The sequence below is a fragment of the Chrysochloris asiatica genome, unplaced genomic scaffold (genome assembly GCF_000296735.1).
Source record: "Chrysochloris asiatica unplaced genomic scaffold, ChrAsi1.0 scaffold00135, whole genome shotgun sequence".
Taxonomy (NCBI): domain Eukaryota; kingdom Metazoa; phylum Chordata; class Mammalia; order Afrosoricida; family Chrysochloridae; genus Chrysochloris; species Chrysochloris asiatica.
Genome location: NW_006408653.1, coordinates 4,103,913 through 4,126,255, shown reverse-complemented (window position 1 = coordinate 4,126,255; position 22,343 = coordinate 4,103,913). Strand labels below are relative to the sequence as shown.

The 22,343-nt window shown below is 52.0% G+C and overlaps 2 protein-coding genes across 2 annotated transcripts; one reads left to right on the top strand and one right to left on the bottom strand.

The window, feature by feature from the left end:
* Positions 1 to 982: 982 nt before the first annotated feature.
* Positions 983 to 6,722, top strand: FAM131A (family with sequence similarity 131, member A). Its single transcript, XM_006869774.1, has 6 exons — positions 983 to 1,070; positions 1,663 to 1,805; positions 4,218 to 4,311; positions 4,545 to 4,727; positions 4,900 to 5,016; positions 6,247 to 6,722. The coding sequence occupies exons 1-6, from the start codon at positions 983 to 985 to the stop codon at positions 6,720 to 6,722; spliced, it is 1,101 nt and encodes a 366-aa protein (XP_006869836.1).
* Positions 6,723 to 8,335: 1,613 nt separating this feature from the next.
* CLCN2 (chloride channel, voltage-sensitive 2) lies at positions 8,336 to 22,343 on the bottom strand. The gene is made up of 24 exons (XM_006869773.1): positions 22,272 to 22,343; positions 19,840 to 19,996; positions 19,491 to 19,622; positions 19,039 to 19,167; positions 18,820 to 18,953; positions 18,642 to 18,719; positions 18,484 to 18,562; positions 18,246 to 18,371; positions 18,066 to 18,150; positions 17,883 to 17,984; positions 16,869 to 16,953; positions 16,546 to 16,701; positions 16,061 to 16,130; positions 15,719 to 15,829; positions 15,287 to 15,500; positions 14,823 to 14,956; positions 14,443 to 14,621; positions 14,208 to 14,322; positions 13,951 to 14,024; positions 13,691 to 13,750; positions 13,515 to 13,553; positions 13,247 to 13,351; positions 8,639 to 8,725; positions 8,336 to 8,530 (listed from the first exon to the last, which is right to left on the bottom strand). The coding sequence occupies exons 1-24, from the start codon at positions 22,341 to 22,343 to the stop codon at positions 8,336 to 8,338; spliced, it is 2,718 nt and encodes a 905-aa protein (XP_006869835.1).

The following is a 22,343-nucleotide window of genomic DNA, read 5'->3' as shown; positions in this document are numbered from 1 at the left end:
CTTTTCATAGTCAGCTCGTTGGTGAAGGGGACTGGGGCCTCATTTGGGGCACGCATGAGCACCTGATCACTTCTCACAACTGCTTTAATTTCTTCCCCAACAACAAAATCACCCTACCCCAGAGGGAGGCCATCTGTCAGGGCTACCTTTCCACACCTGCTGTCCCTTGCATGTGCCTTGGTGTCCATTAATGGGAATGCAGACTTGGACATGGCCTTAGTCCTATGCATTTAAGGTCTGCCAGCTGATTTTATTTTTGTAGTCGTGAGTATCTCTGAGCCTTAAACCAAGCAGGGACTTGTGACACTGAAAGCTGGGTTTGGAATGGGTCCCAGGCCTTCAGGGTAGGTGGTCAGACACATAGACCGTAGTGTGGTTATTTGTTTTCAGAAGCTAAGACTCGCTGAGATTTGTAATTCTCTTGGGTTCCCATGAGGAATTCTGGGATTTGTAGTCCTAAAGTAACCTTATGACTTGAAGCTGAGAAACAGCACTGATACCTCTAGTCCTACTAAGGCTTGGAGTTCAGGAAGGCTTCCACTCCTGTAGTCAGGGAAGACTTTGGCTGACCTCAGGACTGGCCTTGTGAGCCCTGATTAGTTAGGGATCAGCTGGGAGCCAGGGATGGCCTGTAACTTCATGTCTTCCTTCTGGTTGGTAGCATTTCTGGGGACCACCAGCTGGCTGAGGCTCAGGGACAGAGACGGCTGCTCCAGCTAAAGGTCAGTTGTGATGTACACTGTCCATTGGCACTGTCTAGGGGATGGGCCTCAGTTCCCAGAGCCCCAGAGAGTTTGGTTGGTCACCTTGCACCCCCACCTTCTTGAAACCATGAGGCAAGAATATTCTCCTTATGTGACTAGGCAAAAGTTCCAAGTGGGGAGGGGACTGTTTCAGCATCCGGAGCCAAAACAGGAATAGAACTGGGAGCTGAGCCTGGAGTGTTTCTGGGCTTTTGAGTCTCGGCATCAACACAGCCAGTATGCCTATGATTTCTGTGCTGGGCAAAATGTTTGTGTGGCAGCGTGAAGGGCCTGGAGGACGATGGACTTGTCAGACAAGTCGCAGAGGTGAGACCAGGGACCATAGATGTGATCTGGGAGGTGATGGGAAGCCGGGTGCTCAGGTAGCAAGAGGAAAATTACTCTGGCTTGGATGTTGGGAACCAGGCAGAAGCAGGAAAAGGACCCAGGGCCAGAGAGGGCATTAGGAAAAGACTCTGGGGAACTGAGGTAAAAAAACATGGGTTTACCATCAAAGAAGAGTAAAGAGTTGCGTTCCAACTGAGGCTGGGGAGAGGAAAGATCTGAGGCAAGAGAAGGCAGCAGCAAGCCTGCCAGGGTCCAGTGATGGTGGTGGAGGAATTCCGTTTGCTCTCCAACAGGAATGCTCAGGCTGGGAAACTGTGGGAGAAGATCCAGAATTTAACAAAATTTGGGTTTCTTTCCTGGGATTTTAATGGTAAAATATATTCAGAGGAGAAAAGTGACTGGTGGGCCTAAGGGTCAGGGCTGTGGGAGTTAAGGAGAGCACCAATGGTCGCTCATATTGTGGGGTGGGAGGGGAGGGGACGGGAAAGAAGTGATACGGTGAGATTGGATGAAAATGGGGATCCTGGCAGAAGTAGGGGACCTGCTGAATAGCTTTCCCCCTACCCCTCAGTAGCCTCGGACCCTTCGTGGGCTGTGGAGTGGATCGAACTTCCTCGAGGCCTCTCCTTAACCTCCTTGGGATCTGCTCGGACTCTGCGAGGCTGGAGCCGGTCCTCCCGTCCTTCCTCTGTGGACAGCCAGGACTTAACAGAGGTGCTGTGCACCCTCCTTCCCTGTGTTGGGGGCGGGGTGAGGAGGGAGAAAGGACTGCAGTCACATAAAGGGGATCTGTATATCTGTATGCCCACCCCCGCCTCACCAGCCTGCTCCTGGCTCCCTTTTCCTGTGAGCGGAGGTGCTATCGGCTGGCTGGGCTGCAAGGCCGCCCCCGCCCGGTCTGCTTTGCTCTGCATTGTGCCAGCGGGCGGGCCAGCTTGTGCTGGTGGCGCTGACGTCAGCGCATCCCAGGCCGTATCCCTGGAGACCCTGTTGCATGGTGATGGGTTGCCAGGGAGACACACACCTTTTCGCTGGGCCTTGGCCACAGAAGCGCTGGGCATGGATGACTGTGGCTAGGGCTAGGGGGAGTGAGAAGAGGGAGGGAGAATGTCTCGGCATCAACACAGTCAGTATGCCTATGATTTCTGTGCTGGCAAAATGTTTGTGTGGTAGGAAACACCCAGGGAACACCCAGCCAGTGCTTCTCCCCCAGGTCTGGCTGGAAGCTCCAGGCTTCACCTGAGGAAAGTGCCCCCCACCTCCCTCCCTGAAGGGCCTGAGGTCCAGGAGCAGGTGGAGGCCCTGTTGTGAGAGCTGGGAATTCGAGGAGGGGATGTGCTGTGGCCAAGGAACATTGAGCTAGGTGCTGAGTGAGAGTAGGAACCCATGTGAACCAGGCTAAGACCTTGCTTTCTGGTGTCTCAGAAGAGATGAAAGGGGAATGTTGTGTGTATGTGCATATGTATTAGAAGGTGGCTGCCAGAGGACTCAAACCAGGAGAGAAAACTGTGGGCTAGAAATATTTCTTGAGTCAGTCTTTAAATGGTGGGAAGCATTTTGTTAGGCAAGACTAGTATTCTTAGCCCAAAGGAAATGTGGATTCTTTTGGCTAGAGGCAGGAGGATTGCCTCCTGGCTGGGAAGGTGGAGAAGTAGGGCTTTATTGGTTAGAGGAGATCAGTACTGGATTAATACCAACCTGGAAGGAGGCAGGGGCCTTACAGAGTGAAGTCTGCATTTATGTCACTGGACAGTGGGAGAGCTCTGAAAGGATTTGAAATGAAGGCATACTGTGACTAGTTGCACTCCAGGAAAATTATCTGTACATTTATACCGTGCCTTATTCATCCAGCTTGTATTGTTGGGGGGGATTACCCTGTACGGGGTGCTGGTTAAACACTGGAGTACAGCAGTACCTAAAACAGAGCTCAAAGAGCTAAAGGGAGAATGACAAGAAACAAGAACATGCACAAGAAAGACCTGTAACTAACTACATACCATGCTTAAGGGCTGTGAATGCCGGAAATTAATAGAGGATAGTGATTTTTTTTTTAGAAAAGACAGGGAGGATGAACTACTAGAGGGTGGGTTAGAAAGACTCCTCAGAGCCAAGGCTCCTTCAGCCAAAAACTGAAGGATGAGAAGGAGCCACCAGCCAGCCACAGGAAGAGAGAGAGAGAAAGAGAAGCTCTGTGTGAGTGTGTTGTATGACTATACAGAACAGTCTTGGCCAAGAGAAAAACAGGAGATTGAATAAAGCTGGGGGGACCACCTGTGCTAATCTTGGCAGGAAATTGAGGGTTTGAGGAAGGGCAGTGGCAGCGAGAGTGGAAATCAGGTTTTAGCAACAGATAGGAGCAAGCAAAGTTTAGGAGAAAGCTGATGCTAATGCCGAGATTGGACTCCAGGGTGAATGGGAGAGTGGTTGTTGTTATGTGCTGTGGAGAGGGTTCCGACTCAGCGACCCTGTACAGGATTTCTGAGGCTGTGACTCTTTACAAGGTGCAGAAAGCCTCGTCTTTCTTCCACGGAACAGCTGGTAGTTTTGAACTGCTGACCATGAGATTAGCAGCCCGAATTGTAACCACTACGCTACCAAAGCTCCTTCGGAGAGTGGCAGGTGATGGAAATTAGGAAATCAGGAAGCAGGGCCAGATGTGAGAAGAAGGTGTTGGGTGTGATATGGGTCATGTTGAGTTTGGGGCTCTGATAGGCAGTCTAGAAACAGCTGAAATGTGGATGTGAAGACTGAGAAAAAGACGGGATGAAAAGGGAGAGGACTTTGAAGAAGTCCTTGATGCCACGACCTCTCCCCTGTTCTCTCCCCTTCTCTCAACGCCTTCAGTCCTTGGCTCTCCAACCTGTCTTCTTCCCCATTGGGAGCTGGGAAGGTAGAGACTTTAGTGGCAGTGATGCTCCCTTGGGCCTGTTCCCTTGCTCCCTGGGAAGATACGGTTTGTTGGTCCTAGCTTTTGCCCTCTTTCACTTCCTGGCAGCCACTGGGACCTGTGTACTGCCTTGGTTGGTAACCCTTCCCAACTCTCGACTCCGTGGGTGGGGGATGGGTATGTGCGGGGAAGTCTCTGTTGTCAAAGGGGCACTAGCCCTCTGATGATTGTAACCCAAGGTGAATGTTGAAGACACAGTCGCGATGCTGCCCAAGTCCCGGAGAGCCCTAACTATCCAGGAGATTGCTGCACTGGCCAGATCCTCCTTGCATGGTATGCTAGCCCCCTGTCACACCTCTGCCATTTTGTCCTTTCTCCTCCTTTTTGGCATGGCCTTTGGGACTGTATCCCATGACCTTGCTGGGATTTCTCTTCACTTTCTTCAGATGAATCTGATCCCCCCCCATTCACCCAAAGGCACATGTGGACCCTAATTACCACCACCCTGCGATCTCCTTGCTTTAGGTACTCTTTTACCAGGCTTTTCCATTCTGCCCCACCTGTAGGTATTTCCCAGGTGGTGAAGGACCACGTGACCAAACCCACTGCCATGGCCCAGGGCCGAGTGGCTCACCTCATTGAATGGAAGGGTTGGAGCAAGCCCAGCGACTCACCTGCTGCCCTCGAATCCGCCTTTTCCTCCTACTCGGACCTCAGTGAAGGCGAACAAGAAGCTCGCTTTGCAGCCGGTAGGTGGTAGAAAGGAGATGAGTGACATATTTGTCATGGGGCTGCGCTCGCTCATCTCCTGGGACCTGGTGTACGAGTTGGAGGCTTTCCACAACACTCCCTATCCTGTCTCCCCATTGAGCCCTAATTTTAGCTTACCTCTGTTAATGAATTCCATGCCTACCCCTGCAGGAGTGGCTGAGCAGTTTGCCATTGCAGAAGCCAAGCTCCGGGCTTGGTCTTCAGTGGATGGTGAGGACTCGACCGATGAATCCTATGACGAGGACTTTGCTGGGGGAACTGATACAGGTGAGAGGACATTGTTTTCTAGTACTGCCAGCTAGGATGGAACTGTCTGACACACCCTGGAGTTCAGTACTGCACCCAGGATACCCTAAGCCATTGGAAGGCTGTCCAGGCAGTCTTTGATATTCCAAGGGTGGGAGGGGTGTCCACACCCAAGGATGTGGTTGGAAATGTAGCAGCTCCCTTTCTCCAGTTGCCCTCTCTGACACCTCCTCTACAGCAGTTTGTCTGGCAGGGAGGGTCTGCCTGGACCTTTGACTCTCCTAGCCTGCTGGCTGGCTATGCAGTGCAGAGGCTCTGCAGTGCAGCAGCACAGCACCTCTGGAGGCTGTGGCCCCAGGCAAACAGGAAAGCGTACTGGGCCTGGAACGGCCCTGCCTCCATCTCAGCATCCTTGCATTCCAGCCTGGACGTGCCTGCCTGCCTTCCAGGCCAGTGTATGTAGAGGGGACCCTGTAGAGCTGTGCACAGCTGCATAACCCTTCTATCATCATCCACACCCAGACCACGTGGTGGACTCTGTAGCTCTGGGTTCAAGCTTCATTGGTCTCCATGCCCGCCTCCTTGCCTTTGAAGACTGCCTTTACTGGCCCCCACCCTTCCAGCTAACTATCAAGCTCTGCAAGGTGGGCAGTACATTAGAGTAGATCAGAAACTGCTGCCGTGGTCCAGAGGGAACTGATTTGGATGTCCAGGGCCAAGACAGAGCCTTAAAACCACAAACGTTTCTGTTTGATTGAGTTCCAGGCCTGCTTTGGCCCCTGGGAGAATGATAATAACTAACATTTATCTAGGACCGCTACTAGCCTACATGGAATCTTTGTGCAAATTAGAAAAAGGCACCCCTTTCTCTGGGTGGTGCAGGCTTATGCCAGGACATACTGCTTGGTGAGCAAAGTATGAGCTGGATTTCAGCTCTCACTCCCTGCCTCTGCAGTGAACAACCTGCACGACCAAATGTGGTAACCCGGCATTTATTGTTGGCTGATTGTGTGTCAGATTCTGTTCTCTCAAAGACCCCATAAGGTAGGTACTATTCAAATCCCCAATTCACCATTTGAAAAACAGAGGTTAAATGACCTGCCCAAGGTGACCTGGCTCCTGTTCTTATCTAACACCCCAAGTGGTATACGGGTAAGTGGGCAGAAGGGGACTGGGAGAGGGGAAGGGTGGATGTATGTAGTCAATTGAAGTGGGGCCAGCAGAGCTGTCTTCTTTTCTCTCCCTTACCAGACATATCTGGGCAGCTGCCCCTGGGGCCCCACCTCCAGGACCTTTTCAGTGGCCGGCGCTTCTCCCGGCCGGTGCGTCAGGGATCCGTGGAGCCTGAGAGCGACTGCTCACAGACCGTTTCCCCAGACACCCTGTGCTCTAGTCTTTGCAGCCTCGAGGATGGGCTGCTGGGCTCCCCAGCCCGCCTGGCCTCCCAGTTACTGGGCGAAGAGCTCCTGCTTGCCAAACTGCCCCCCAACCGGGAAAGTGCCTTCCGCAGCCTGGGCCCATTGGAGACCCAGGACTCACTCTACAATTCGCCGCTTACGGAGTCCTGCCTTTCCCCTGCTGACGAGGAGTCAGCTCCTTGTGAGGACTGCCAGCCACTCTGCCCACTGCCAGTGGGCAGCTGGGAACGGCAACGGCAAGTCTCTGATGTGGCTTCTTCTGGGGTGGTGTCCTTAGAAGAGGAGGAGCCAGAGCCGGAAGAACAGTGACCCAAATCCTGCCTGGTGATGGCATGTGTCCCCTGGCTGCTGCTGGGGGCAGAGCTTTCATGCCCAAGTGTGGGCACGAGGCTTCCAGCAGAGCTCTGTGGGCCCGAGGGCTCCTGGGAGCACTCACTCCTCTGTTGTGTGTTTTGCATGAAAGTGTTTGGAGAGGAGGCAGGGCCCGGGCTAGGGGGCGCATGTCCTGCCCCGACTCCAGGGGCTTGCCGGGGATTGCCCGGGGCCCCTGGGGCATGGCTACAGCTGTGGCAGACCGTGGTGATGTTCATGTTCTTAAATCAAAAAAAGCCACATGTTTCCTCCTTGGATGATGTGAACCCCTAAGGGGATCGTGACTGGGCTGTGTGGCCAGCTGGAATGGGAGGGAGCCTGGCCTCTCCCTCCAGCCTCTTGACACCTCTTTCTTCTCTGCTTCTCTCCTCACCTCCAAGTCCATGTGCAGTGCTTGATAGAATCACCCCCACCCGGGGGGAGCTGACTCCAGTACCCTCCTGGAGCCCACTGATCGATCCCTTCTCAAGGGCCCCTTGTTCCGCTGGGCTTGTGCTGTGCTTCACCTCTCCATCGTCTCTAAATCTTGTTTTTTCTTAAAGAGAGGGTCTTTGGTCTGTTCTTTCAGTCGAGTCTTCTCTGGGAGGGAGAGATTGGGATGGCAAAATTCAGTATCCTCCCCTTTTCCTGGTTCCCCCAGGCAGGGCCTGGGCCTTTTCCAGCCCTCTGTTGCCCTTGGTGGAGGAGTAGAGGATATGTGTGTGGGGTCCTGACAGCTCACAGCTAGCTGGGGTGCCCGTTCACCTAGAGCTCTCTTTGGGGGGCAGTAGGAAGAAGGGATGGCTCTGTTTGCTGCTACAGAGCTGCGAATTTAGAGCTCTTCCAAAGAAGACCACAAGGGGGAGCGGAGTGACAGGACAGTTGTCAGCTGATGGCTGCTTAAGGCAAGAATTGTGCCAGTGAGCGACAACCATGAGGAAGTGTCTCTCCTTGAGGAGGGAAGAGGGTAGTGGTTTTCCTGGCTGACAGGAAGGGTAAAGTTAGACCTGGGACCCCTGTCCCAGCCAGGCTATTCATGACCAAGCTTCTGGCATATCCAGCATTCCAAGGACACAGCTCTAGAGTTTAGAGTTTTATGGCTGTGGGTGGCTGCAGAATTAGGAATCTTGTAGGTTTTGGCATGTAAAGAGAGAGGGTCCAATATAAAAAGAGCCAACGGGCACAGGCATTCTATACATAAGTGGCTCATTAGGTATTTATTTTTTTCTATTTAAGAATTTGTTTTATTAAATTAATATAAAAATCTTTATAAATCTCTATATACATCTGGTCATTGGAGGTTCCAGTATAAACCCATCTTAGTTCTACCCTTTTTCCCCACAAGAGGGGAGCGGGGTCATATGGCCACATCCCCATGCCACCAGGGCAGTGCTGGTCTGCCCCCTGAGAGAAGCATGGTTCAGGTTCCAGGCAGGATGAACTGGAAGAGGCTGGGGCTCCAGCCCCCACTGCAACTGCCACCTGTGTTCCCAAGGCAGAGGGTCTGTGAGAGCTGCAGGATCCGGGTTGACAGCTTGGGCCCCTGCCATTCCTGCTGCCTGTGGAAAGCTTCACTGGCACTTGTCATCGCTGTCAGAAGGGCTGCCCTCCCGGGGAAGGCCATGGCGGGAGCGGGGCCCCCAGAGTGCATGCACCTCAGTGGTCTCTGTGTCACTGCTGCTGGTGGCACTGTCACGGAAGCTTGCAAGGGGCGGCCGGACTTTCACACCCTGCGCTGTGACAGAGCCCTCGATGGCCTTCCGGAGCTGGAAAAGTGAGAGGGTCAGCGGGGCTCTTCCCCTGGGTGAGCTGCACATAAGCATCCTTGCCTTTTTGGAAGAGGGAGGTGGCTTTGGTGGCCACTGTTATCTCACCTCCTTAAGCGTGACAATCCCAATGAGTCGGCCAATACTGGTGACGTATGCATGGTCCACTCCCAGCAGTGAGAAGATGGTGTGAGTCTGCGGGGCAAGAGAAGACTGAGCTTAGTGCATGTGGAGGTGTCGCTGAACCCAAAGGGTGATAGAAGGAGGGAAGCACAGGTGGTGGGGGAAGGGATGGGTCCACTGGAGGGAAAAAGAATGAGACTGTTGCTGTGACCAGGCCTCAGAAACTGGACAGTCACAATGCTGTTTATGTTGATGGAGAATGGGGACAAGACAGAGTCTTAGTCCCATGCTGGAGAAGGATATAGGAGAGACCAACTGTTTGACTAGTATATTTAGTGATTGACCTAGCATGTGCTCAGTTTTTCTTACATTTATTTCATTTTAATATTGTCCTGAGAACTAGGTATTATGCCCACTCTACAGAGCAGCAGCAGGAGGTTCCTCCAAGCTGTGACTGACTTGCTGCAGGTCACCTCTAAGAAGTGGCTCTGCATCCCCATGCTGCTTTTCATCACACTATGTGCTAAAGGGGGGAAGCACAACTCAGACCTGTGGGGGTGTCTGATTACAGACATACCCAGAGTAGGTGTGTCCATACCACCTTAGGGATACTGGGCCCTGAATTCTGGGCCTCTTACCCTACCTTCTAGTGGCTGACACGGAATGCTTTCCATTTGCCCTTAATTAGTTCTGATCTCTCTCCATTCTGCCTCCCACACCTTAATCTTGCCTGAAGCATTCTATACCCCTCACAGTCCGTCCATCTTCTAGCAGCATCCCAGCTCCTGGTGAGACTCAGCTTGCAATCTAGAGAATAACAGTCACCTCCATCCCCCCATGTTTTTGTTGTTTTGGCCCTCCCTCAAGCTTTCCAATGCAGTCACCAAGAGTTCAGAAATTGTCAGCCAGTTCCCCTAGTGCTGTAAGTGGATTTTCTTGAACCAGATGTCTTAAAAAACTCCTCTGACTCAGCAGTTCTTGGAATTTTTGACCTATTATTTTATCTCATTCTTCTGAGTATATTTTTAAGCATCTTGTTTGAAACCAAAAGGGGCATTAATAACCTGACTTCTTGAATATCATTTAGAATTCATTTTAATGAACACTTTAAAAATGTGTTCTCATACAGTTGCTAAATTTTAGCTTTAAGAAGGGATTTCTAGAACTTTCTTAAGCTTTCCCCATCCACGGCATGATGTATTTATAATTAAAAGGGGCTAGAAGTTTAAACTTTTAGAATAAGCTCTTCTTCACTAACTTGTAAATTATATGTGGTTATTAAGTGCCTCTTTGTATCTAATTTAAAACCTGTGTGCTACAAGTTAGCTTTAAATCTATTGTCTGACTTCAAAGAACAACATCTTTCTTGTAAAATTTCCTGTTTTAAATACTCCCTTAGTCTTGTCTCATGGTCAAATAATCCCTCTATTATATTCTTCCAAGGATCATATTGAATAGTTCCCCTGGATTTTTCTCCCACAATCTTAATCAGAATGAATTAACACTGGGGGTTCATTAAGGAGTTGGATGCTAACCAAAAAGTATGCAGTTCGAAACCACTGGTCACTCTGCGAGAAAAATTTGACAGTCTGCTTTGGTGGAGTTGTTTAGTGCTGTAAAGTCAGATCCGACTCATAGCACCCCTGTATAGTGTTTCTGAGGAGTGGATGATGGGTCTGAACCGCCGACCTTTCGGTTAGTGCGTTACACCAGGACTCCTCAGTTAAAGATGATGGCCTCGGAAACCCTCTAGGGTAATTCTACTCTGTCCTGTGAGGTGACCGAGTTGGAATCGACAGCAATAGGTTTGGTATGATTTACACCTTAAAAGTCTGCAACCCATTTGTTGCCAAGCATTTACAGATCTAATTCCTGAACATCTGGGCCATTCTTCCAACTCCCAGCATCAACGCCTCTCACCAGGATTGGGACCACACTTCCTGAGGGTTCTGCTTTCTGCCTCCCTACTCTCCAGCTGGGCTCTGCCATCGTAATGCTCTTTCCAATGGAAGGTAGAGGGCAGGCTCCCTAGAATGGCCCAAGACAATTACAGCAGCCTCAGAGTCTGCCATGTACTCCCGATTCAAGCTTCACAGTCATCCATTTCTGAAAATAATCCATTTCTTCCACATCTCCAACCCTTCCCTCATGACACCATCTTTTAAAGTCCCATTAATCCTTCTCACTATACTCTCTCATCTAAATAAATAAATAAATCTGACACCTTTTGCAATCCTCCAAGGTGAGAATCACCCTTTCCCTTGTGTTCTCTGGGTATTGTGCTCTTGTCCCTACTAGAGGTGTGTGTTACAGTGGAGTATAATGATTGGTAGACACCTCTGTCTTAAGGAACTAAAGTCCTTGAGGGCAGGGGTAGTTCCTTTTTGATATCCACCACTGTTCATCTCTCAGTATCAGTAATAGCAATAATTCTTAACATTGACTACTAGGCCAGGCATAGTGCTTCACATAAATTAACTCTTTAATCCTCAGAAATAACCTATGAGGTGGGTACCATTATATCCCCATTTTACAGATAAGGAAAGTGAGGCACAGAGAGGCCTAGAGCTTTCTCAGGATCACACAGCTGGCTAATATAGCAGAGCCAGAATTTGGGTTCAGCCAATCTGGCGGTACTGCTAGCACTCAGTCTCCCTGAGTCCTTTGTAGGTGGTCTCAGAATGAATGAGGTGCTTGGTGAATATGATGATCCCTATTTGCACAGGTCCCTAAATAGTCTTCAGTGTATCCTCTCCTCTCTGAATGTTCCCCTTGTGAACTTAATTGGGCTACTATTTATTAATTCCTCAGGCCCGCAAAGATATTTTGAATTCTGATCTTTTATGTTCTTATCGCTTTCAGTTCTTTGTACTGTTGTTTGTTGGTTCCTCAAAGGCTTTTTCTCTTCCTGATTTTTAAGCTTGTAACAAACACCTACTTTGTTCTTTTTCACTTTAATTTAATTAGACACCCAGAAGCCCATTGGTGGGCCTTGTACTTCTTGGGCTTGGAAACAGTGAACTGACAGGGAGAGGGCCAACATGGCCTTCTGAAAGAATCCTGGGATTGGGGCCAGAATATCTGGGCTCTGGGCCTGACTGCTGTACTGACTCGGGCAAGTGACCTCCTCACTGCATGCCTCAGTTTCCCTGTGGTTTTTGGCTTTGGAGTCAGACTATCTTGGATTCTAGGCCACTTTAGCTGTGGCCTTGGACAACTTGCTTAGTCTCTTTGGTCTCAGTTTTCTCATCTGTCAAAACTGGAATATCACGATATTTTACAGCGTGATTATGAGGAGTGAAGTAAACATGAAGAGTTTAGGACTGTGCCTGGTACATAGCAAGCTCAAAAACCAGCAGCAACAGCATTCTTCTTTTCATCTTGCTGCTTATCATCATGATATGTTTAAGGATTAGGATCGCTGGAGAAAAGCTTTAGCTGTCTCAGGAAGAAAGACTTTGTATAAGCCCAATGTATTATTCTCAGGCCTAGCTCTTTTTTTTTTTTTTTCTTGCAACATCAGTGTGGTTTACCCACTCACTTTGATCTGAGGTCTTTACCCAAAGGCTAGTAGGTTTCTTTATTACCTTTTGATTTTTTTGTTTCTCTTTTGTCCTGTGTGTCCTTCCTAATTTAGCCCTGGCTTGCCTGTGCTCTGCTGGCTCTTGGCTGAGCAGTGTCTGTCATGGCTGAAGCTAGAAGCCCCAGCTACAGACTTTGGAAATGTAGTGTTCATCCGTTGTTATCCCCCATGCCTCGGAGGCTCCCATATGAAGTCTTGTCAAAATTTTATCTAAAACATCCCTTCACTTTTGCTGATCCCAGGAGCTCTACCAACCTGCTAGATGTTGCCTGCACACTGTCCTTTACTTGGAAGCCTGGAGGTGCCAGAGGGGAGGCCAGGGAGACCCTGAAGCAGTCAGCCCTCCACAGAGAGCTCTCTTCTGCATTTGGAATGGGCCTCACACACGCACCAACCTGTCTGTATTCAATTTCTCTCCCTACTTCTGTGATGTGCTGTGTCCATACAAGTTTTCCTCTGGCCCACATTAAGTCAGACTTTCTGGGGTCTGACATTCCAAGGCCCCACTGGGCGTTTCTCATCTTTGTTTATCTCTTCACTGCAGTGTTCTCACCCCTACTTGGGAGTTGGTTAGCTTGTTTATTAGATTTTCTTATCCTGCCTGTTTCTCACCCATTTTTTTTTTTTTGTAAGTTTTCTTTTCAGCGTGGGTGTATCAGCCTTGTTGAGCTCTGGCAGCCTCCTGCCTAGCTCTGACCCTGGCCCAGCCTACTGGCTTCCACCCAGTTCAGGCCTTGTCTTTGTTGCTGCTTGGTCCAGAGTTCCCTGGGGGCAGGGCTAAGCAGAGGAAAAAGAAGTGAAGGGCCCTAGGCTCCCAATCTCTCATCACTGCAGCTGTTCCTAATGCAGTGTTGCTGAAGAACATCTCCACATCGAGCCCACTCTCTGCTCCTCTTTCCTTCCCCACTGGCCTGAGTCCAAATGTGTGTGTGTGTCACACGAGGATGGGGAGTTGGTTAGGTCCCCGCCTGTCCTGAGAGTCCTGGTTAGGCCCAGGCTGCCCGCTCTACCTTGTGCAAGGAGGTGCGCTCCACCAGCTGGAAGGGGGCAGGGTCGATTTTGCAGTCACTGAAGTTGACCGGCTCATCTAGTTGCTGCTCCTCCCATTCCAGAATCTGGGGAAAGACACCAGCAGCATGAAGGAGGTGACACCAATAACTGCTTAAAACTGGCCTGTCCATGTTCCTAACCAACAGTCCCTCCCAGAGGAACAGCAGCCAAGATGATGGCCGAACACACCCAAGAGAATACAGGGTCCAGAGTCCAGTCACACCTTACCTCCTGGGGGGTCATCTCGCCTTCTAAATCTGAGTCGCTCTAAAGAGGGAGGTTGGCAGTTAGAGGCTGGGGTGATCAATGCCCTCCCCTAATCCCTGGGGGTGGGTTTTCCCCAGCCTAGACCCTGGTCCTTCCCTGGCTTAGTGCTGGACTGCAGGAAGCAAGGGAATGCTTACGGCCAGGGAGATTCGGACCCGCTTTAGCTTGCGCTTGTCACATGATTCCGACTTCTCCAGCTTTGTTTGAGTCAAACCAGAGAAAAGAGTTGATGTTATAGGGAGGAGGGGCAGGAAGTCATGGAGTGGAGGAGGAACTGACGGAAGGAAGGGGGTGGGTGGGTGTCATGCACTGCAGGGTTAATGAGAGTCAAGAGTCCGAGTTGGGGTCAGACAGGGAGCTGGGAAGAAAGAAGGCCAGAAGAGGGTCCACCACTCACCTCTGAAGCAGCCTCAGGAGGTGGACTCCCACAGAAGAGGCTTCTGAGGGCAATACCTGCTGGCTCCCCACTCCCTGTGAGCCAAACACAAGGCTCAGGGGCCAATGTCATCTTTTGAGAAGAAGGTCAGAAAAGGCAAGGAAGGCAAAAGGAAGGGGTGTCCCAGCTCTACCCATGCAACTGGACAACCTCTTCCAGCTGGGATGTGCTCCATCTCATGGGGGGCAGAGGGAGATAATAGTGGGAGATGGGCTCACCTGTAGGACTCTCCCTGAGGGTCATGGTGTTGCTGGACACCCTCTTGAGAGCAGGCTTTAGGGGTTTGTGACTCTCCCCCCGGGCTGCAGGAAAACCTGGGTCCTCTGTGTTTACCTGCATGGGCAGGAAGGTGCTGGTGAGACTGCTCCCACACCACCCTCCCAATCAGTCTATGCAGTGATGTTCAGGAAGTGTGGGGGTGTGTGTGGGGAGATAGACGGGCTTTTCTCTCACCTGAAAGCAGACGGCAGTGTCGTCAGGGCTGAGAGGACGCTCTGGATCAGATGGTGGAGAGGCCTGGGCAGCCCGTCGCCTCTCCTGCATGTACTGCCGCCGCCTAGCTGCGCTCAGCTGGGCCCCCAGCAATGCCACCACCTGTGAGCGCTCAATGGAGCCCAGCAGAATCATGGACTCTAGAAAGAGCAGGTGGGAGGACTCAGGAATTTCCGGTGAGGACCTTCTACCCCCCTTGCACCCAGAGTGGGTCTTGGATATGCCACAATGTGGCCCATTCCCTTTGGAACCAAGAGGACTATTCCTGACCTGTCCCTGTGCCCTCCCTCAGCATGGAGCCTTTGGATAAGTCCCAGCACCGGGCCCCCTCCTGGCCTCACCAGGGGACTCCACTAGAGCCAGCATGCGGCCCTTTGTCCTGTGCAGTGCCAACCGTAGGTCCCGGAAGGTGCAGCTGAGGGCCACATGGGGAACATCCCGCACCATGATGTCTTCCACTCTCACCCGGTACTGCCTGGGGGCAGAGAGGGCCACTTGCTTTGTGGTCGGCATAAGGAGGGTTGCCCCAAACAGCACGTTCCCCAGGGTAAGGGAAGTCCCAGCGTTTATGGGGATGGGGACCAAAGGCTAAGAACTACTTCCCACCCTTCTTTCTGATCAAGAGGGCCAGCCATAGATCCTCATGGTATAACCAAGGGCATATCAGACCAAGAGGAAGCCTGGTGGCTAGTGACCAGGCTTCACTAGCTCAGGACCTTTGGTAGCTGTGGGTGCAAGAGGGTGAGAGCCCCTACAATGCCTTCTCCTGCCCCACCCCCCCACTCCAACTCCCAGCCCTCCATACTGATGTCGGCCCCAGCCCAGCTCTGGCAGATAGGGCAGCTTCTTGATGCGGATGATACTGTCGTACAGTGAGGGCTGTAGGCTCTGGGCCACGGCATTGGCCAGGATGACAGCAATCATGACGGGAAGGATGTGGGCAATCTGGCCTGTGAGCTCGAATACAATCACAGCCGTGGACACTGTGTGTGTCACTGCTCCCGCCAGTGCTGCTGCTCCTGAGGACGGCGCCCATCAGTATCTTCAGGGAATCCAGGCCCCAGATGACCCTCTCCAACCAGGGACGGAATGTGTGGGAGCCCCCTCAGGGCAGCCCAGTCCAACCCTGGGTCTTAAGCCTCTGCAGATGAGGGATGGCCAGCAGGGGGCACCAGAGCCTCAGACCCGGTGGCTGGGCAAAGGGTCCTCCCAAGGAGATCTGGACCTGGGCACTCACCTACCACTGCATATCCCCCGGGCACAATCCTGTAGGTGCTGCTGTCTGTGTGGATTCCATCAGGGAACCAGGCAGCCATGCTTTCGCCTACCAGACGCCCAAATGCTGCTCCTTCAGGGAGGGGGGTGGGAAGAGCAATAGGTAGTGGAGGGGGAGGGCAGGGGCTCTAGGAAGAGAAAGGGTCAGAGGGTGGGGGAGGGGCCAGTGGGTCATTCAGTGCAGGGAACAACCCTGCAGGGTGGGGGTGGGGGCTAGGGCTGGACCAAAACCCATTCCCCAGCAGAGAGGGAGTGGCCAGGGTTGAGCAGGACGCATACTGGGAGAATAGGCAGCTGAACTCACCAATGACAAAGACAGGCATGAAGGCCCCACAGGGCACTGGGATGGTGGTGGCCAGAGCTGACATCCAGAACTGCAGGCAGGAGGCTGTTCAAACAGGCACCAGTGCCTCCCAGCCCCCACACAGCTACACACCCCAGAGGAATCCACTTTGCTTTTCAGTCAGGCATAAACTATCCTTTATTTCCAGTGATGGTGACGGGAAAAGGAAGGGGAAGGACTCTAGATCCAAACTATTTGGGTTCAAATCCTCATTCTGTCACCTCTGTGACTTTGGGTCAGTTTGTACCACAATTTCTCCATCTCTAAAATGAGGACAGTATCTTTCTCATAGCATCTTTGTAAGGCTTAAAAAAGGAGTGAGACATGGAAAGTGCCTAGGGCAGTACCAGGCATCTAATAAGCCCACCAAACCCACTGCCTTTGAGTTGATTCCTGCTGATCTAATAAGCCCATGTAAACATTAGCTTTTATATAAGGAGCCTTACTTTCATGAGAATGAAGATGACCAGTGTAAGGAAGACATTGGCATGCGGTGGGCTCCAGGCCTGTGAGGTGCCAGGCGGCTCTAGCTCCTCGACGAGGCCCTGGCGGACCCACGTCCGGTTGTCAAACAGGGTAACCAGTGTCTCTTTCTGTGAGAGCTATAGGTAAACAGGGTGCCTCAGACTATGGAGCAGATGACATACAGGGAAGGGGCCCACAGGAATCCAGGGGTAACAAGGAATCCCATAGTCTTGCAGCAGCTGGGGTCAGAAAGGATACATTATGTCCCAAGGGAAAGCACATATGCCATTCAGGGTGGGGTTACCTGTCCGGCCATGAACTGTCCAAAACCAGGAGGGAAGGTCAGAGTGGAGATAAGTAGAGTCACCAGAGCTGGGAAGAGCAGGCGTCTAGACATGTAGGGTTCACAGTGTCAAACATGGGTGGTCCACTTACTATGACTGGTGACAGTTTGGGTGCCCTCATTTCTTTCAGGGTTGAGGTCTGCGCAGAGTCTTGGTTCTTACATCAAAGCACACAGTGCTGAGAGAAGTCCCCTTTGCTGCTCATGATATGGTTGCTCTGAGGGGTGGACTGGGGCTACAATACAAGGAGCTGAAGAGATGACCCAAAGGTCTTTCTGTCAATTTCTGACTCTAAAGGTGGGCAGCAGCAGCAGCAGTAGCAGCAGCAGGTCTACTTCCCAGGCCTCTCTTGAAGACCTCTGAGCTGTGAGCCTACCTCCAGCTCCAGAATCCTCACATTGTGTGAGGGTGTGAAGTTTCTGCTTCCATCTATTCCTCTGTGGTGACTTAAGGTGAAGGTCAGTGTTGAGGGAAGCTGGGGTCACTCATGGCAGTTAACCAAAGGTGTAGCAAGGAGCAGGTTCAGCTGGCTGCCCTCTCCCTGAAGGACATCAGTCCCAAGGGAAGCTTTCCCCCTCCCAATTATCATGAGCACAACAGAGGGAGGTGTGTAAATGGCAAAGCTGGAAAGGGGCTCTAGAGATAAAAATGTCACCTGTCCCCAGGTTCATGGGGTGGGGGTGGGACCAAGGCTCAAACAAACACTCTCTAGAAAGCATTGCTACCTGGGCCAGACTAAGAATTCAAACACCCTCTAGAGAGCATTGTTACCTGCCATAGACTAAGAATTCAAATGTGCCAATTTCCAGGTAATTCATGTGAAATTCAAAATGTTCAGTCAGCCTGGGAAAATACTATGGACTGATTTTCTCAATGGGCTGCCTGTTTTTGACTTGGCCACTGTTTGCATCTATGACTGTCTCCTGTCCCATTATGATCCTCACAGCCTAGAGAGGATCCTAGCACCAACTCACTTCTTCATGAGAAAGCGGTTGATGGTCTTCTGCTTCCGTATCACCTGGACAATCTTCCGGTTCAGGTAGACAAAGAGGGCTCCCCCAAAGCCACTAGCAATACTAGAGGGAGAAGAAGAACCAGGGTGAAAGCAGGCTTCTCAGGGAGACCTTTCCCACAGCTTTTCTCCCTCAGCTCCTCACCCAATAACAGCAAAGGCCGGCAGCTCTTGTAGGTCGAACGGGAAGTCAAGCCGGAATCGGGTTTTGAAGAGAGCAGTGATGGTCTCTGAAGGGAAGGCAACAGAGGGAGGCAGGTCTACCTCAAGGGCTCTCTGCCTGAGTCATCTCAGGGAGTTCCTTCAGCATCCCACCTTCCCATACCTTCATCACGGTTCCAAACAGCCAACACCCGGAAGATGAAGGCACTGAAGGTGGCGGCAAAGAAACCCCGCCAGTAGTTCCGCACAGCGAAGAAGGTGGAGGTGACCTCAATGCTGAACAGGACACCTGTCGAGAGACAGGTGAAGGTGCTACCTGAAGCCTGGGCTAAGGACTGAGACCCAGATGAAAGGCCAAAGGCAGGGTTTGGGGCTAGACTGATCCGGGCGGCCCTGCCTACCTCCAATAGGTGCTGCAAAGCAACAGCCCACTCCCACAGCACAGGCAGCGGCCAGCATCTCTGTGTTCCGGGATTCATTCTGAGGAGAGTGGTGGGAGACCCGTTGAACATGGGCTCAGCAGCGCACCATTCCTTTATCCCAGAGGGTTGACCCTTACCTCATAGATGCCCCCAAAGAGGGAGAGGAACTTGCTGAGCAGGGCAGCACACATACTTGCGATATGCACAAAAGGGCCCTGGTAGGTAGATGGGGGTAGACAGTGAGTAGAGTAGGGGTCCACCTTGGCTATTTCCACCACTGGGAAGGGATTCCATTATCTCCCGACCTGTAGTCACCTCTTTGCCAAGTGGCATGCCACTGCCGAGGGCACAGGTCAACCCAATGACCTTAGCTACAAACGTCTTGAGAGTGAGGTATTCCTTCAGTACCACTCCCCGCAAGATGGTCTTCATCTCAGGGATGCCAGATCCTGGAGGGGCACATTCCCAGGAAAATCATCTGGGGTGCTCCACCAGGAAGTCCCGCCTATGCCCTCCCCTTCTCGCCTATTGTACCGACAGCCTGAGGAGCCAGGATCTGTGTAAATCCTGCTGAGAAAGTGATGAGGACAACAGGGTAGGTGACCCAGGCCAGGTACTGGAGCAAGATGTTAGTGTTCAAGCCCCGGGACATCCACTGCTGAGCTGTGGGAAGAGGACATGTTGCTGGTCTCCCTATGCACATGCCCACTCCTCGTTGGGCTACTGACAAGTTAGTTGTTCCAGGGAATATCACACAGAGCTGGGATTAGAGGAGTTAGAACGAGACCTCAGGGGACATTCACTGGGACAAAGACCAATATAGGAAATGTCAGGTCAGTGACATTGGCAGTGGTTGTATCCAAAGGGGTGGTCAGGTTGGCTGGTAGAAGTGGTCAATGGCCCAGTAGCTATGATACTTGGACAAATGTGGTAAGGAAGAAGCAGAGTGGTTTCTCCCAGCACCCCCTGCCCATTGTAGTCCTCACCCTGCAGGCAGGCAGCAATGGCATAGTCCATGACCCAGCTGACCAGTGCCATAAGGAGCCCCAGCAGGACCAGGAAAATCCAGTCTTCACCAACCCTGGACACTAGGAATTTGTGGCAGCGGACTGAACAGACTGAGATCAGGAAAGGGAAAAATGGGAGATTGGTACCAAGGCATGCCTACCCTTCTACCCCACCCTTCCCATGGATAGCTCTAATTGCATCTGTGAAAGCACTTCCAAGTTGGTAGAGGATCCATTATCTTTTAATTCCGTTTCCCCACAAACTTTTTGAAGCCCCCTCATAGCTCAACACAGCACAGCAGGTCCCCGACTCCCATATGGATCTCACTGCGGCATCGGGCACAACGGCTCTGTCCATATTCCAGGAGCTCTGGGGGAGTCCGAGGGGATGGGGGGCCCCTCCAGGACTCAGGCCCTCCCAGGCGGATTCGGGCAGCTTCTTCTTTGGCAAAGGCCCCAAGGTCCTGAGTATATCGGCCATACATCTGGAACAATGGGGAAGATGAGGCTTTAATCAGCTGTGGCTTGAGTAGGAAGCAATCCTGGGCCTCATCTCTCTTTTCCCCAACCCCCTTATTGCATACCCCCTTTTGAACCCAGAGTTCCTACTCTGGCTTGGGGTGTGGGAACAATACACATTGCAGACTGTGGGGGCTGCCATGGCCAGAATGATGAGGACAGCCAAGGTACCCAACTCTGGGGGTGGCAGAATAATAAGTTCTCTTCTCACAAGCCTTGGGGGAGGGGCACTGAGGAGGAGTGGGAGGAAAGGTTCCAAGAGGAGGAAAAGATGGAAAAACCTAAGGCACAGAGTCAGAAAGTAGGAGGAGGGAAGGTCAGAGAACAAGGGATGGTCAAGGGCTTATGGACAAAAATAAGGGCCTGGAACTGAAGGCAGCTTAGAGTTGGGCCTAGGAGCAGGCAGAGGCCCAAATCATGATCACATTCTTGTTGGGTCTCTGGCCTGTGACTGACTCTGCTGCACCCTGCCACCCCTCTAATCCCCTTGTCCCTATTCCCCAACCCCCTGTCGGCCTGCCAGCCCAGTGCAGAGAGCCTCTCAGGTTGGGTGGAGAGTGTTTGGTGGCCTTAGCCCCATTCTGGAGCTGTCATGAACCCAGCGGCAGTTTGGGGGACACCAGAGCTGCTAATGGCTGGGTTGTGACTGGATGATGGAGCAATGAGATGGGAGAGTCACCTCCCGTCACCAAGCCTTGGCTAGACCTGCCAAGCTGGGCGTTGTTGGGGGCTGGGGAGGAGTAGATTCCGGCTGCCACCCGCAGAGCTTCGGGACACAAAGGGCTCCTGTTGGGGCTGGGGTGGGAAGGGGGGAGAGAGGGAAAGATAGAGACAGAGGGTAAGAAAGCAGGGAGGAGAAGCGCAGGCAGAGAATAGGGATTAGAAGAGAAAGCGGGGCAGGGGTTGGGGGTGGGGGGAGGTAAGAGGAAAGGGGGAAAGGACAAGAAGAAGGAGACAGGAGAGAGGAGGAAGTAGGGAGGAGAATAGAAGGAAAGTTGAGCATAAAGAGGCAGACAACAGTGTAGGAGGTAGGAGGTGAGTGTGAGTGTGTGAAAGACAAAAGGCGCAGAAACAGAAGGGGGAGAGGCTGGAGTGAGAATACCCAGGAGAGTTTGACCCTGAGAACTCATTCCAGAGATAGGGACACAGCTAACGGGCGATGGAGATGTGGCTAGAGACAGAAGCCATTTCAGAGGCCAGGTGCTCAGTTGTCTTGATCAAGGTCTCTATCTTACGGCAGACAGAAACTCCCACTCTCACACATTGGCTTGCTCCCTTTCCCTCACTCCAGCGCCACTCCTGCCACCTCTCTGGGTCATCCTGTTTTATCTAGTCACTCCTTGTAACTTGGGCACCTCCCAGCCTCAGTTATAGCCCCCTCCTCCCTGAGAAGTTCCCTCCCTGCCACCTTCCTGGGCAAATTCCAGCCCAAGCTAATGAAGAGAGACAGGGCCTATTCTCTTCCTTGGAGCTTGGGTTTCCCTCCCTATCTCAGTGACAATGAGACGGGGTATATGACTTCTAAAACACTCAGTAACAGGAGGCCATGAGTCAGGACCCCTGCTTCTAATGACATCAAGGGACACTTATGGGGTGGGTGGGGGCTGGATATTCAGAATCAGCAAGGACAAAAGGTCCAATTCCCATACCCAAAGTTCCTGTACCCCAAGGTGGCAGGTCACCTTTTCTTTTCAGAGTTGACTGAAAGGTTCCTGCTAATGCTGGGTCACAAGCTCCCAGGAGTTGGGGTGGGACTGGGTTTGGGGCTTATCATCTTTCTACACCTCTTTGTTTCTATGCTTAGCACCATGCCATGCACATAGTGGGGACAGAGGGCTGTCTTGGATGGTGGGGATAGAGGGCATAAGGAGGTAAGAAGAGAGAGTTCAAGAGTGTGAGTGGTGATGAGGGTCACCGTGAAGGTGCTGAGACTTGGGGGAGGAGGAGGAAGGAAAACATGCGTTTGTGTGTGCGTCCCAGGGAAGGACACTTGGGACAAGTGCCTGGTGTCATTATCTTCTTCTGGCCTACAGCCTCAGCCAGAAATCTGCAAGCAGCTTTTAATCCTTTGGCCCTTCATCCTTTTACACCTCCCTCTTCCAGCCACCCCCTCTACGACCCCAGCCTCAGTTTCCCCAGCTCTGAAGGGTTATAGTAGGCCTCGCTCCAAGCGCTTCCAAGGATAGCTTGGAGCGGCAGTTCCAGAGCGTACTCCTCAGAGCGCCGCTCGGCTTCACTTACCAGGGTCTGCTCGTACTGCAGAGCCCGCGGCTCCATCCCTTCCTCCGCCGCCGCAGCCGCCGCGGCCGCCAT

Excerpts from the sequence above, each read along its gene's own strand:
- FAM131A (XM_006869774.1), top strand. The coding sequence starts at position 983 with ATGCCTATGATTTCTGTGCTGGGCAAAATGTTTGTGTGGCAGCGTGAA. Across the intron at positions 4,312-4,544 it reads GGCCAGATCCTCCTTGCATG|GTATTTCCCAGGTGGTGAAG; the intron begins GTATGCTAGCCC and ends CCCCACCTGTAG. Across the intron at positions 5,017-6,246 it reads TGCTGGGGGAACTGATACAG|ACATATCTGGGCAGCTGCCC; the intron begins GTGAGAGGACAT and ends CTCCCTTACCAG.
- CLCN2 (XM_006869773.1), bottom strand. The coding sequence starts at position 22,343 with ATGGCGGCCGCGGCGGCTGCGGCGGCGGAGGAAGGGATGGAGCCGCGG. Across the intron at positions 15,830-16,060 it reads CATGCCTGTCTTTGTCATTG|GAGCAGCATTTGGGCGTCTG; the intron begins GTGAGTTCAGCT and ends CCCTCCCTGAAG. Across the intron at positions 8,726-13,246 it reads AGCGCACCTCCTTGCACAAG|ACTCACACCATCTTCTCACT; the intron begins GTAGAGCGGGCA and ends CTTGCCCCGCAG.